The sequence below is a fragment of the Hesperophylax consimilis genome, chromosome 4 (genome assembly GCF_061612785.1).
Source record: "Hesperophylax consimilis isolate HC1 chromosome 4, BYU_Hcon_1.0, whole genome shotgun sequence".
NCBI classification, from domain to species: Eukaryota; Metazoa; Arthropoda; class Insecta; order Trichoptera; family Limnephilidae; genus Hesperophylax; species Hesperophylax consimilis.
The window spans coordinates 23,174,695-23,190,695 of NC_142839.1; the positions used below are offsets into that span (position 1 = coordinate 23,174,695).

The following is a 16,001-nucleotide window of genomic DNA, read 5'->3' on the forward strand; positions in this document are numbered from 1 at the left end:
CTTAATTTAAAGAAATCAAAGTTTTTAATTACAATATTTAATTGACAATTACGTAAACATTTTTACAATCATGGCAATTGTTGATCACTTAATACACAAATAAAAAAGAAAATAAAGACATTCTTAAATCCTCCTCTATAATATTATATATAAATATACAGTAAATGCTTATATTATTTACATTAATATAATGTATTCGAATGTCATGGATTTATTTGATCTTACACAAAAGAAAAATACTTAAATGCTCTAATAGTTTAATTATATATAATATATAGTACATTCTAATTCAGAGATTTATTTATCAACTTCTTCACAGTAAAAAAAAAACTTATATCTTATAAATTGTAAAAGTATTATAATTTAATATTGATTTGTTGATAAATCAAATCACACTATTACTGTCAGTTGAGGCAGCTATAAGCTTAAGATTAAAAGTATGTAAAAAAAGTGTAAAAGTCTCTACTAAACACAATCACAAAAAGTTAATTTATGAAGTCACGCTGGCCGCTAGAGGGTCAGCATAGTGAAGTGGGGTCTCCCTCCAGAGTGCAGGCCACAGATTCCAACTTGTGGGCCAAGTGCATCTTGTTACAGTGCGGGTCCATCTCTAGCGCTATTAATACTTGATCCCGGTACTTGTTCACGTAGATATATAGTTCTTTGAGCGCAGATATAGTATCGAACTCATTGACTTGCTGCACGGACAACTGCTGCATGGAGGTGCTCATCTCCTGATCCGTGATCTGGGGCAAGCTGGATACGGCCTGGTAGAACTGGAACACCATGTCTCGGTACACGGGGATGTCCTTGGCAAACAGCAGCTTGTTGGAAGGCGAGTCCTTGCAGAGGCGATGCTCCGTCATGGAGCATGCGTCCATGAACGTCTGCGCAATCACAGATAGGCAAGAATCTACAGTCATCGTTTTGTTTATGTCAAAAATGAAATCAGGGTTTTTAATGAGATTCACCCAAAACCTTAGAGGAAGACTATTAGATTTCCAGGCATGAACCACTTCTGGGTTGGCAATACCGTGCATGAGAGCGGCTTCGTCGAACAAATCAAACAACCATTTGACAGCGGGGGGTAAGATCTCATTTACTGTTAAAATTGTGCTAAAAAAGTCATCCACAAACTTGTTAATGGTTCCTTTCGTCGATAAAAGTCTAGTTAAAAATATTTCAGGAATGGCTTTATGCATATGCTCAGATGTTTTACTGGCAAAGTGATGGTAGTCCACCGGCTTGACAAGATGGTAGATATGCGAGTTGTTGTCAGAATCCATATCACCATTGATTATACGTAAGTGAGCATTGGAGCAGTACATACCGGTGCAATTTCTACATGGCTGTTTAAAATTAGAATTAAAACTATCATTTTGCCTCGGAATCAGAGACATGATAGCTGATTCTTTAACGCCATAGTGTGCTAACGTGTTGAGCTTTTTCCAACCATTAATAGTTTTGGTGGTAAGATCTTCATCCTGCAAGATGAGGTGTCCGCCTCGACCGTGGCGCCATTCTAGATCTACTTCATGGACGGATGGACGTAAAGAGAAAGGGGTATTTTTACAAAGGGCATCTAAAATCTTGGATTTCACCTGAGAAATAGTATCGCAATCTAGTACTTTGCATTGTACTTTTTCATCGAGATCATCTTGTAAGATATGAAGGGTAACGACTTGATGATCAATTTGCTCCTTAAGCAATCTTTCTTCAGAAAGGCAGTACCTAGCTTCATGGGTGATTGCATCTACCAGCCCTTTCTCTACTTGATGCTTGATGGCTTTAAAAAGCAGGAATAAGGAGGAGCCTGCGTAATCCTTCAAGTAATAATACATACACAAAGCCATCCAGTTGGTTAACATCTTCTCTACAACACTTTCTGTGCGCCGCAACATGAGTTGTGGGTGTTTGGTACAGACCGACTTATCGATTAACCTCAGTAATAAGCACTTAAGTATATCAGTGGCATATTCCATTTTGCCCATTAGGACGACCATCAAGAGAGAAGCAACATTTACTTTGTCTCTAATGTTAAATGATTTCTGGGCCTCCAATGTATCGATAAAGGATAATAAGAAGCATTTATTGTTGATAAGCTGCTCGAATTGAAGCATTGCCGCATCATAGTTAGTTCTTGGACCGTTAATCAAGGACTTTTGAATATTCAGTATAGGGTGGTCAGAAACGCCCGGGAAGAATACGTTCATCACATAATTGACATGATCTAATGTAGGTATCCCAGAATTTTCTAAATCGGCAGCCAAATCAGACATATCAGTTTGAAGTTCGGCAAATGCTTGCTTACATTCTAATCTTACATTGCTCTCCAAGGTATCCATTTGTATTTGGATTCTTTTATATTCCCTTTCAGCTTTAGTACTTTTCCTCCTGTACACAACCAACACAATCATGAATATTAAAACCAAGAAAAACGTTCCCGCAGCTGTTCCAGCGATAGCTTCGGGAGGAAAGGTGTATGTTTTCATTACTTCGTATCTCAGATAACCCAATGAGAACTTCAAAGATTTTCCAATTTTAATTACAACCAATGGAAGATTTACTTCTTTGATTTGAATCCCATTTTCATCAGTATTAGCTGGTTGCATTTCCGGAGGAGTACAAACCAATTGGTTCATGGTGAGACTTGTTAAGTTACATGAGCGGATACCAATTGTGACAGAGACATCCGTTTCATCACTTGCGCGATTTAAATTTTCTCCCTCGATCACTAAAGTATCTCCCTTGTAAGGTTTAATTTTGTTAGGAAATGTATATACTTGGGGATCATCAACATAAACCATTTGAGTTCGCAACGAATGGAAATACTTTTCCAAGTCTTGAACAGTCTCTACAGAATCCATGGTGAAACCGATTCTCATGACTACTTGAGGTTTAACTGAAGGAAGCTTCACAGCTGAGAGTTGCGTGATTTCCGAGAACTTGTCATTGACAGCGGGACTGGGGCACTCCATTTGGTTGGAATTCAGTACGATACACACCGTACTATTTGCTGGAGTTACGTCAGTGCCATGAAACACATTCATTTCGGGCTTTTGTATGCTGTGCAAGTTTGTGCCGTGTATTGTTATCATTCGTCCACCAGAAATAAAACTTTTAAGTGGTTTTATTTCCATAATAGTAGGATCCACAACATAATTGAAAAGGTTACCAAATAAGGTTCGGTTTGCATTATCTATGGAAATAGTAAGCGTTTGGATCATCCTGGGGATATGAGATTTAGAAGTGACACAGATAAGTCGGCTATTTGATGTTTGAGTGTTGTTAACGAGACAAACTAATTCATCCAAATAAGCGAAAATCTTTGAGCCAATATTGAGATGCTGCCCCGTAATTGCAAGTTGAGTACCTCCGGATACGGGTCCTATGGAGGGGTATATTCCATGTAACTTGATGTCCTTGTAACTAAACTGAACGGCTGACTCGGTGTAACCAGCCTCGTTGCCTACAATCACTGGAGCCACAATGGACTCATTAGATGCTCCCGTCCGACAGGTTATACTAACAGAAACTTCAAAATCTACTATCTCGCAAGGTACATCTCCTATGCGTACCTTTCCAGTGACTTCAGCTTCCTTAAGCCCGAGATTGCTACCCTCAATGGTCACCAGTGTGCCCCCTTCAATAGGGCCGCTCAGGGGCTTGATCATATCGATACGAGGACGAGGACAATCCTCTACGGGAGGCTCCAAGCAGGATTCGCTGTAAGAGCATGAGTTGCTGCACCAAGTACACTTGTAGATGCTGTTTCTGGTGATGCATAGTGAACAATCAGCGTGTTCCCTGTGAGAACCCAGAATCTCACACTTGTATAAAGTTATCTTTATAGTATCGATGTAATGCTTCAGATTCCACACAACCTTTACACTGACATTATACTCTCCTATGTTCTCTTCATAAGAATAAGTAGTTTTATCGCAAACTATAAAATGGTTGGATTCTACTCTAGCCGGTACAATCATTTTGGCTACTTCTATGCTGACCACACACTGGAAGCCGGTATGTCCAGATTGAAGATGGGGAAGATTTTCTACCTCGAGAACCAGTTCTTTAGGAACATTATTGGGGATGAGAATGGGCTTGGGGTAGTGACGGATACGGGGACAGTGGCCGGCACCGTGGTTTAAAAGTTTGCTAGGATTATTTTCTCCACTTATCACTGTTCTCTGACACATGGAAGAATTGTGAGTACATTTATTATCGTAGACACACCAGTTACATGCCCACTGGCTAGTTACACACTTGTAGCACGTTGTATGCACGGAACAATCGAAGAATGAGAAACTTCGAGAAACAAAGTCTTTGTTAGTTTCAGAGGAATGCACTGACAATGGAACAAATATATGATCGAGAGAACCAGGAATGTTAGGCCTGTGGTAAACTGTGGGAGTGGGACAAGCCAGCCCATTAGTGGTCACTGTAGCATCAATAGGAGGCGCAGTGCCAAACACACACTTGTATTTAGCTCCAGTGGGCAGTTCAGGGAGAGTGCGAATGGTCAGCTTGACGGTGGCCATCTCGCTGATGGGGATCCTGTCGGGCACAACTTGCTCAAAGTCAATGCACTGCTGGCCGGTATACTGGGACAGCCAGCGTGGGGCGCTGTGGGTCCCCTTCTGGCAAGCACTCTGCAGGGTGCATCTCTTCTCCAACGAGCACCAGCCGCAGTATGGGTCATTAGATTCTAGGCAGGCCGAACAGTTGGTGTAAGAAGAGCAATGTTCTACAGGAAGAGAGAAGATGGCGTGCTTTGATAGTACGTACAAGCTATTCTTATTAGTGGATAAGGTTGTATCGGGAAGTATAGTATGTCCCGAAGACAATGTGATTTCTCCGTACTCTAGTGCTGTGGTATTACTTAGTACCACTTTTTTTAGCGTTCCATTTTTAGTGCCAAAAAATCCTATTGTATGGGCCCCGGTGACTCCCACGGTAACTGAAGTCAGGTGAGTATTATTATACTCCTTGATGGCAGTAGCAGATATGGGAAACATACCACTTATCTTAAGCCCAACTTCGCAGAAGTTAAGTATGTTACCCGTAGTTCCCGCATTGGGACATTTTCCATCCGATATCATTCCGGACACATAGGCCATATTTCTGGACATTACACTTCCATTGAAGCACATGTGAATGTTTTCATCAAATTTAGCCTCGATATCTAAAAGTGAGAAAATGCAGATTGCAGAGCGAGATGAGGGCTCGTTAGTTATTCCACGGGAGGGACTGAAGACTCCAACCAGGACAGGGTCATGGACTTCGATACCCATCTCTGCCGCCAAGTTCTCTCCTGCAAACGCCACCTTGGCATCTTGGACAAGATTATAACTTTCCAAGCCCTTCTTTCCACTTACAGAAACCAGACACTGAAGAGTGACTTCCGTGTAACTATTGTAGTTATCATCGTTAACACAAGTTCTCGCGAGCCGGGTTACGTATCCCTGCTCCTCATTTCCCGGTAAGTAAGATTGTTTTTGTATCAATACAAAGTAAGCGTAATCACTGGCATTAAAGCCATACATATATTGCACAAGAAAATTGTCTCTATATTTAACATCAATTTGTATGAGTGACTGTTTTGAGAATGAATACTCAGCAACTTCTAAAGTATATAAGTTCCTGCTAGTTATCGCTGGCACATCATGGCGAAAATCTCCGTTATTTGTAAAGGTAGTTCCCACATACAAAACATTAGATCTATCCCATGTATTGTAACGCTCAGGTCCAATGTAGGCATAGGTCGAGGCATCTTCACTATTGGCCGCAACACTGATTGGGATGAACTCCGGCTCGGCCGATATGTCCGTCAGCTTATACTTCTCGCAAGCCCCTTGGGCCACAGAACCACAAGCGATTAACACTTTGCTTTCTTGGTCTATCACCAGCACTTTATTGATATTATTGGTGAGCATAGCTTGAATATCCTGCGCGTTACAACCGCTGGCATGGCACATGGGATTATCATTGACAGGCCCAGTGGTTACTACGTGTTCTATGTGAAGATCCGGAGACAGTTGCAGGATCTGGTTGGCCGCTCCAGCGTATACTTGTCCCGTCACTTCGTCTAACGCCAAGTGCGTGAATCGTATTGTTTTATTTGGAGTTGGTGGGTATCTCCCTATAATATTTTGGGTTGAGGCCCCGCAAACGATAGCCAGGAGCCAAAGCACCAAAACAACCCGAGCCCTTCCCATGATCATTATGCCATAGCCTACGTTTCCATGCGATTTTTTGATACAATCATCAATTAATCAAGATTTTAATAGAAGTCTTTCATTTTCAACCCATAATCGGATACAGGACACGCAATTGAGACGAGATATAAGTACTTTTTTCAGTTAAAACTTTAGAAATGAACGACATCAGACTTTCCGAACACAACAAAACCATTTTGAAAACCTTAGTAAAAATGGATGTCATAGAAGGGTTGTTGTTAGAGAGAGAAAGGTAAGGAGTATGTTTTCGTCTTTGAAATTTTCATAATTTTACGCAAACTAATAAAATCTATTGAAGTTCGAAAATTGAGATTAAATATTGGAACGAAGTAAAGAGAGATTTTATTAAAAACTTCGCATTTGATTTTTATGTAAATCTTTGAAAATAAAGTATGCGAACAACGATTCGTCAAATAAAAACGCAACTGTGCGAATATATCTTTCTCACACTTAAAGCTCTTGCCAGAGCTAAACTTTAAAGCATTGTACATTCAGCCAGTCCGCAATCATAAAGCATCGTAGAATGATTCGAAAATAAAATGCATTGAAAATGATTTTTTATCAAGTAAACATTATTTTTGTTGTTAAATAATATGAACTAATCTCATCTTGAAGTGAAGATGAATTCAATATTATAAGGTTAGTGTCCGATGCTAGTTAGTGAAAATCTATTATTTTGTGTTAAAAATATTCATGACGATAAAATAAAATTCATATTTTTTATCCAAAAACACTATTATAAATGTATTACTTTATAAGTACATACGTGCTTAAATTTTTAATATCTTACATGGTATGTTCTTTTTTAGTATATGTCAATCAATCGACATCAGTTTCTAATAAAAAGTGGATTTTTATAGAGCGTTACAATAAAATTTGTAATGATATGGGCATAAATAAATGGGTCAAGTGAAAACAACAATAATTAATAATATAAAAACATACGTTACTACCCTTTTACTCATAAAAAAACACTAAATTGATGACCCAACTCACAGCCCTGACTTTAACTTTAGTTTATAGGGTCGTGTTAAGTACGCTTTAATTTAAGATTTTTTTTTTAGCTGGAATGTGTTGAGTTCCAGTTCTAATGTTTTTCGTATACTGATACTATACGAATGTACCACCCCAGTCAGAAGTAGGTACTCCTGTGACATAAAAAATAACGACCCCACCACGTTACATATTTCATTACAACCAAAAGCCCGAGATTCTTATGGAAATCGGTTTATCTAACTAACTTTGTTACCGCTCAGCTTTTTCATTTAAATTTGAATTATTTTGAATACATTTTTTATGTAAAAATGTATTCAATTATGAACATGCATTATTTTCAATGATTTAGCGGTTAGGTCAAAACCATTTTTCACAAGAGACCCTAGGGGTTCGATATGTTCATGATGACGAAACCGAGACTTGTTTTCGCCTTCATAAAGTTTGATATTATAAAAAATAAAACAGTTAATGTTATGATTATCACATCAGTTGTTGTTGAGTACGATATTCTAATTTTAGATAAAAAAAACAGCATTATGCGTTTAAAAAAAACGTTTCGACCCTTTAAGACCCTTTCTCACTTTATAATTTTGTTACAATAATAAAATTGTCTATTATCCATAGAAAAATAAATGCCCATCTTCTATGTTTTCATGGTAGCCGGGCGCTGTCGCGAATTTGTTTAATAATTTGTTTGATGTTTGATTTATTTTGACAGTGATCCGGTCACACTACAGTTTCTTTGTTATCAATAAACATGCCAATAAATATGGTGCTTAAATAGATGATTTCTTTGGTGAATATGATTAAGCATTGATAGGTTTTGCCCATTTTGCTCACCGGTGGGTGCCTTTTCCTATCAAATTATACTAGTGTATTTTCACATTATTGCCTTCCGCGCGTTGCAATGCCTATGCTCTCGCTATCAATATTTCTATCTACAGATATAATATGATACTAATACATAATTTCAAATAGGAATTACCACCATGATGGGACCGCCAACATCTGGGGTGTCTGGGGACCCCTTGGCACAAATGAATACTTACAGGAGTTATGTTACTATGCTTGCTGACCCTGGAGCCAAAGACGAGATCAAATTAAAGGCGGCCCAGGAATTGAGTGAGAACTTTGAAGTAAGTTAATATAAATAATTTTACTATAGAATCTGCACAATTACAAAATTTTCATACCTCCTGAGGTTATTATTATTGACACATTTTTTTAGAATCGCTGGCTATGCTCAATATGAACATGTGATAGGGGGGAGGTATCAACTGGGCTCAGGAAAAACAAGTGTCTTTGTTATGGTAGTTTTATTTACAACTGTAATAAAGTCTACTGGAATTTGTACAAAGACGGAGGCACAAATTAGTTCTGTATAAGAAGGTACGTAATTTCCGGCAATCCTAAAAGATTACCCCTCAAGCTGCACTGCCTGTGTGAAATATTATTGATAATGAACAGCGCAACCTAGTGCCTCCCACCTAAAAAATACGCTGTGGGAATCGTTTGAAGCCATCTGGTCACCTAACGAATGTTACCATAAACAGTGAAACTCTCATTTAAAGTTTTCCGGGGGACTAACTTTTGGTAAATATCCAGAATTACTGAACAAAAAATAATTACGCACAGTTAAAAAAAAAAACCTTTGCGTCAGTTTAACAACAATAAGAATCACCGGAAGTCACCGGAAATGGAAAATAATGCATTATTACAAATTTCAAATACAATTCTGCCACTCTACAGCTATATCTTTTTCCATATACGCAACGTATATGGATAATTTGATGTCTTTGTTCACACCGTGCTTTGATATAATAATATGAAAATAGTTAGTTTTTATTTAAACCCAAATTGAATATATTTTAGGTTCTTAGTAATGGGTTAAATAAAAGAAGAAAAAAACTAACCTAAAACTGTCAAATCAATTATCATACATAACATCTGCCCTGGTGATGGACATCCATCATGGAAAGGGGAACAAACCAAGTTGGCGCTGGTCAAGGAGGCGGTGTTACCGCTGATTTTGTTGTGATTTGACGATAAATTAATTTGACAGTATATAAGCAACTCGCATTTTAACAATTAAAATCTGTTTACGAATTAAAGTAGAGCCTCGATAATCCGTACCCAGGCTAATGCGAAACGAACCTCTCTCTCGGCCGCTAACTAGAGCTCTTGCGCCATGTCCACTACTCTGTGTTGCATGTGCGTCTCATGGTGTTTTAGCTTATAAATGTGGTTCTTGCATTTTTCTATCCAACAGCACCTTTGGGGTGATTTTTCACAAAAATGGTGCTATACAAATCATCCAAATATTATGATAATGCGAACGCTTCACGAGTCCAAACAGGTGTTGTTTTTCATTAGTATGGATTATCAAGGCTCTACCATACTACTCCTTTTTACAATGACGTGTAAATTGCTGGCTGCATAAAAACTTTGGACGTGGTAAGGAGACAAATGAAAGATGTTGTGAGGTCACAGCGTTTATTTGAGTCAGTAGCGCAGTTGTGTAAGATAACTCCGGACCGATGCCCACGCATTTGATGGACGTAGATCGATGGTGATTTCCCGGGCTGGAGATTGACACCGTGTCGGTGGATATTGTCAGCGGAATCCTCTATGTTGAAGAGCAACACCAGGTGTAAGCGGTGTATGACGTTGGTGGAGTGGTAAAAATCGTCGTTTGACATTAAGAACTAGGGCGACGGACCATAACATCCGAAAACAACTTCGCTCTCAATAATCCAAAAATAATCCAAACAATCCCGGCACTTTTAATTTTAGTTTTGGATTTTTTTTTTAAAGTTCTAACATGTTCGTAGGTGAACCCGCTGTACGTAGTCAACAAAAGTTCTTGGAAGTTAAGTCCTGTTGCAATTGTCGCAAATTCAATGATAAGCAGATTTCATTTTTGAATTTCTCGTCTTGTAAGATTGTATCGAAGACAGATAAAATTATTTGATTTGTAAAAGAAAACTTTACTCGTAACGAATTGATACTGTAGTAGAAATTGCACAGTACGTGTCGGGACTCGCTACTAAACTGAGCTATTCATTCGGTTGCTGTTTGGTATTTGCTTGGTCTAGAATAGCTGCCTGCCGCCAGTGCCGCAGTGTTTCTAATGAATAAAGAAATGACAAGATGTATTTTTGATGCAGAGTATAATATTAACTACATAACTATCTTATAGTATTATTACGCTAGCGTCTGGACGATCTAGGCCATCTGATTGGTCGAATTCAAATTGTATGTTTCGGGTAAATCCCGAATGTCTGCAGGCAAAATTTGAACCCTCTGCCCCGCAATTTTAACCAACCGTTAGGTTCATTTCGGTTTGCAGGCGACCGGATCCAAAAAAATAAAACTTTATAAGAACAAACCAATTGACTGGCGCGAATATTTAAATATGCATCTAACAATACACATAGTTATGCAAAATTACTTGACCATTAACAAGAGTTTAATAAGAAGATTTCTTCTGGAAGCTTATCACTTTGCGATGGCATTATTTATTTTATTAAAACACAAATAACTTTATTATATACAACCTCTACATGATTCATGAACGCAGTTCACCTCATCAGGAGTATACACCGAAGTCAAAAATTAAATATAGATTACAATTGGAAAGAAGAAGTGGAAGGAGGGGGGAGGGGTAAGAGTGGGCGGAGTTTATCAAAATTAAGAATTACAATATCGTTAGATGGGAAAGACCAGTTAAGTGGGAAAATATTTAAAATAAAGTTTATATTTTTTTTGCTTATTAATTATATCTGATTTAATATTGACATGTTTTCTAATTTCTAAAATTTCTAAATTATTTATTTGCGATGCTTTATATCCGAGTGAAGTATTTTAAGACCTGAATTTTTATCGAAAGTGTGACCATTATTCAAAAGATGATTTGCAAACTCAGATTCACTATTTCCATTTAGATCCCTGAGATGTTCTTTAGTTCTGACTTTAAAGTTTATATTGGTTCTATCTTTGTAAAAGAAATTACAATCATCCCAATTGAGTTTATAAACTCCTGATTTTCGCTATCTTTATTATTAAGAATATATTTCTTCATTTTGTTATTAGTGTAAAATGCCGGTTGAATAGTACCAGTAATGTTTTTATTTATAATTTTAGAAGTATCGTTATCCACAAATAGAATTCTACGCCATTGTTTATTTCTATCTTTAGAAATAGGATAAATATACCGTTTGAAGAGAATATGTTTAATTTTTTTATTTAGTATTTCAACTATCAAATTATTAGAATAACCGTTATTAAATGCCATTTTTTTTTATGAATATATAGTTTTACGGTTATATGCTATTTGTTTTTTTCAGGTCTTAAAATACAGGATATAAAGCATCGCAAATAAATAATTTTGAAATTTTATAAATTAGAAAACATGTTAATATAAAAGCAGATATAATTAAAAAGAATTTTTTTTTTATAAACTCTCTTTTAATATTTTCCCACTTAACTGGTCTTTATTTTTGATTTTGGTGTATACTTACTCCTGATGAGGTGAACTTCGTTCATGAAACATGTATTGGTCGTATATAAGAAAGTGATGTTAACAAAGTTATTTGTTTTTTAATAAAATAAAGTTTTATCGGATAACATTATTTTATCTATTTCCGTTGTATATCAATGCATATGTACACAATAAAATAGAAACATTATATTTATTTATTTATTGGACAATTTGCATAGCGCCGCTTTTGTGAGATATCACCTCGGGGGCGCTATATTGTAATAATCTACCTTTATATATATATATATGCTCAATCTCATACCTGATGCATGGAAGGCAAAGAGTACTAATATTCTGCGTATGCAGGTAAACAATTGGCTTCTGGTCTTGGGGAGAGCTGAATGCGAGAATATGCTAAAAAACAGTAATTGCATTGTAAATTTTGTTTTTCTTTACATTCTTCTTTACATTTTAATTTATATTGGTATTATATTAGCATTACAGGAACTGTATTTTTACATAAAGAAAGTTCGAAAATTGCTCAATTCTTCGTGATATTTTTCCTTAAAGGAAAAGTTCCTTCTTTACTTTCATTTTTTATTTTTTTTTTATTTTTCATTTCCTTGTTTTATCTATTAATATTTCTTTAGTTTATTATATCAGCTAAACAATAGTAAAAAAAAAAAAATGTCGTGGTATAACTGAAAGTATACTAGATTATGAATATACATTTGTATTACTTTACCAACAGAATTTCTTCAATTCAGTTTCATTTTCAAATTCATTTTCTTGTTTTTATCTATTAATATTTCTTTAGTTTATTATGTCAGCTAAACAATAGTAAAATATGTCGTGGTATAACTGAAAGTATTCTAGAATATGAATATACATATGTATTATTTTAACAACAGAATAGTCAACACTATAATTTACTATAATTTACATGTAAAAACATTATCATATTGGAATGTCCTAAAACGGGCAATCGCCTAGTTGGACATTTTAAGTTCATTAATTGTATTATGTAATATTTACAAACAAACAATAAATAAAAATAAATATAGATTTTTACTCTCCGGTTGAAGGTGTATATATAATCTAACTTTAAACTTTATTAGATTCAGTAACAGTTGTAGGTAAAGAATTACCATCAGTTGGAGTAAAATTAACACCTTTTAATTAAACCGACTGCTAATCTCATTGCACAATTACCCTCCTTTTATTCATAAACACGGGTACAATTAATCAATATGTAATAATCTATTATTTCAGTCAACTTTGTTATAACTCTCTTTAATTGTTGTGACAAACTATACAATATGGATTCAAATTATAGACATTGAAGGTTGTAACACATATTTAAGCACTGCAAGTCTCCTATGAGCAAATTATATTAGATACGATAACAGTTAATATCAGTTTTAGACATGTAGTCAATAATAGTGTTTCATTTGAAATAATCCATCACAAATACGTAAAATTTCATTTATTCAAACAACTGTCATTCTTATTATGCTTATATTTAGCATGTTATTTATTCATCAACTCCTTCCTGTTTCGTGTTTTAACAATATATACTATAGGGCCTAGCAGAGCGGGTTTTTAACTGCTAGTAATAATTATTATAAGAAGTGGGGTGACACCTTATATAGCATGATATTATTGTTCCCACTACTGCAACTACTGCAGTTGTCGTTCTCTACTGAACTGGTAGCCCAGTAACCCAACGGATTCGGTTTATCTGGAGAACCATCTTGCCAGAATTTGGTGGTGTTAGCATTTCTAGCGGTGTGGCGTACAGTGTAGGTCATTGCCTCCGTGGTGTGTGCAGTAGATAGAGTTTGTAGCTTCCCATATGATGCATGGCCCGCAGAATTTTGTATTGTTTCTCGGAGACTGTTAAATAATGCTTTGAAATTTTTAAAAATTTGTTAAGTTAAATTGCTTTCTTAACCTAACCCTAAAAATAATATGTGGTGGGCGATAACCCACAAGTACCAGTTTATCTTTATTTAAAAATAAACCGGTCAGTGGCCGAGTTGACAAATGCATCGGCTTCCTACCCGGGAGTCGTGGGTTCAATTCCTTTGCTGGCAAAGTCCTCCATTCTTGCACAAGCGACATCTTCCTCTTATAATGATGGTAGTAAGAGATTATTATGGAGTCAGGTAATTCGTAACCCGAGAATGTTAATGATATTTTTATTTCGTTTCAGGTTATAATAAATTCACCGCAATATCCACAGTTCCTAGATCATTCCATCAAAATATTTTTGAAAATACTCCAAGATGGAGATACCCACTTTATAGCGGAGTACAACATCCAGCAAGTGAGGAAGCTCATCTTGGAGATCATTCACAGGCTGCCCATCGGCGAAGTATTGCGACCTTATGTCAAAAATATTTTAATCCTCATGTTGAAGTTGATGGAGATTGAAAATGAAGAGAATGTTTTGGTCTGTTTGAAGATTTTCATGGAAATGCACAAAACATACCGACCTGCATATAACCCAGAAGTTGATGTGAGTATCAATTATTTAGTATTGAACCTGTCATTTTTATATTTATTTATTATTATTGAAAACCCAATAACATTGAGAACATTTTTTAAAATTTACATTTAATAAAACCGCATTTACACATTTTTATCACAGGCCTCATCCTTTTAATTTTGTATAATTCCCCCCACTCCCATTGTAATTTTTTTTACTCCTCTGGGAATGTAAAATTAGCAGTAATAAATCAGTACTAACTTTTATATTTTTAATATTATTTAAAAGAGGTCTTTGGATTGTTTAGAATTGAGGATAAGAGAATGATGTGTTAATGATATATATATATAACATGGGTTATTTTTTTTTTGCAGATTCACAAATTTTTACAATGGGTTAAAGCAATATACTCTGATTTGCCCAATCATTTGCCAAAGATCTTTGAGCCCCGGTCCACTTTGAGAGTTAAGGATCTGTCTGAAGTAAACATTGAACAGTTGTTGCTGGAGACTTACACAGTTACTCCCATTCACACAGAGAAGAAGCTGGTTGATGGGACAGTGGTCACGGTGAGTTATATCCTGCTATAAATAATAATAATACATATTTGTATAGCGCCGTTTTTATGCAAAATCACCTCAGGGGCGCTTGTGTTCATATTCTTCCAGGAACAATGTCTATAGTGGTGATCCATCGGGTATCCACTCCCTCATCATGATCAAATGGCCAGTTTTGACTTGACTTGCTTTATTAGCAACTAATGTGGCAGAATAGATAACTGTTTCAACATTGATTAATTAACTAGTTTTTAATAATAATTAAAGTGCAAATAGGTTACATTCTTTTATATTTTATTTCCAGTATAACTTGATTCCAAAGTCAGTTTTATCTTTGAAAGTTCTCCAGGAGTTACCCATCATCGTAGTTCTAATGTACCAGCTTTATAAACAAAATGTTCATGTGGAAGTTGGAAACTTTATTCCCTTGATTATGGAAACCATAACACTTCAACCTTCACTCATCCATAGGTAAGTTCAACATTAAATATCCAGGCACGCATTATTAGTCAAATAGTGCTTCATACTACAGTACCTTACTTCACAACACAGTATCTCACTTCATACTATAGTACCTCACTTCATACTACAGTACCTTGCTTCATACTACAGTACCTAACTTCATACTACAATACCTTACAATATCATACTACTGTACTTTACTTCATACTACAATACCTTGCTTCATACTACAGTACCTTACTTCATACTACAATACCTTACAATATCATACTACTGTACTTTACTTCGTACTACAATACCTGAAATTTTAATTAAATTACTTTTTCCTGTTTAGGCAATCCCCAAGCTTCAACAAGGAAGTGTTTGTGGATTTCATAGGTGCCCAGATAAAGACTTTGGCGTTTTTAGCGTACATTATCAGAGTGTACCAAGAGCAGGTCTCGAACCACGCCAGCCAAATGGTGAAAGGAATTATTGGACTGCTCACTCTGTGCCCTCCTGAGGTGGCCCATTCACGCAAGGAGTTGATTGTCGCCACTCGTCACATATTGGCCACTGATCTCAGAATAAGTATGTGTCCTTTTTCATCTATAAATCCATACCCTCAACTGAGGACTATGGCATCCCCAAGTTGAGAAATGTTAGTGAGGCTGAAGGAATTAAGAAGAAGAATACCATTTGGCTAATCAGTCATTTTAAGCTACTCGGATAGTTATTTTGAATCAATTTGGTTGCAAGGATTGCGCAAATTTTGCATATCCATTTAAAAACAATAA

The 16,001-nt window shown here is 36.1% G+C and overlaps 2 protein-coding genes across 5 annotated transcripts in view; one reads left to right on the forward strand and one right to left on the reverse strand.

Annotated features, from left to right (window-relative positions):
- Positions 1–204: 204 nt before the first annotated feature.
- Positions 205–6,414, reverse strand: PlexB (plexin B). The gene has a single exon (XM_089651516.1). It carries the CDS (start codon positions 6,222–6,224, stop codon positions 519–521), a length of 5,706 nt encoding a protein of 1,901 aa, XP_089507642.1. The 5' UTR covers positions 6,225–6,414; the 3' UTR covers positions 205–518.
- Positions 6,415–7,894: 1,480 nt separating this feature from the next.
- Positions 7,895–16,001, forward strand: part of Nipped-A (Transcription-associated protein Nipped-A) — a 36,235-nt gene continuing 28,128 nt past the window's right edge. For 3 of the 4 annotated variants that reach the window (XM_089651517.1, XM_089651519.1, XM_089651520.1), the window contains exons 1-6: positions 7,897–8,077; positions 8,214–8,371; positions 13,931–14,236; positions 14,581–14,775; positions 15,068–15,234; positions 15,560–15,795. In XM_089651517.1, coding sequence (XP_089507643.1) covers positions 8,225–8,371; positions 13,931–14,236; positions 14,581–14,775; positions 15,068–15,234; positions 15,560–15,795 — 1,051 coding nt within the window. In that variant the 5' untranslated portion in view covers positions 7,897–8,077; positions 8,214–8,224. Of the gene's footprint in view, positions 8,078–8,213; positions 8,372–13,930; positions 14,237–14,580; positions 14,776–15,067; positions 15,235–15,559; positions 15,796–16,001 lie in introns of all 4 variants that reach the window. The other variant, XM_089651518.1, reaches the window with a different exon arrangement.

What these genes read in the sequence shown, in the direction of transcription:
- PlexB (XM_089651516.1), bottom strand. Translation starts at nt 6,224, where the DNA reads ATGATCATGGGAAGGGCTCGGGTTGTTTTGGTGCTTTGGCTCCTGGCT.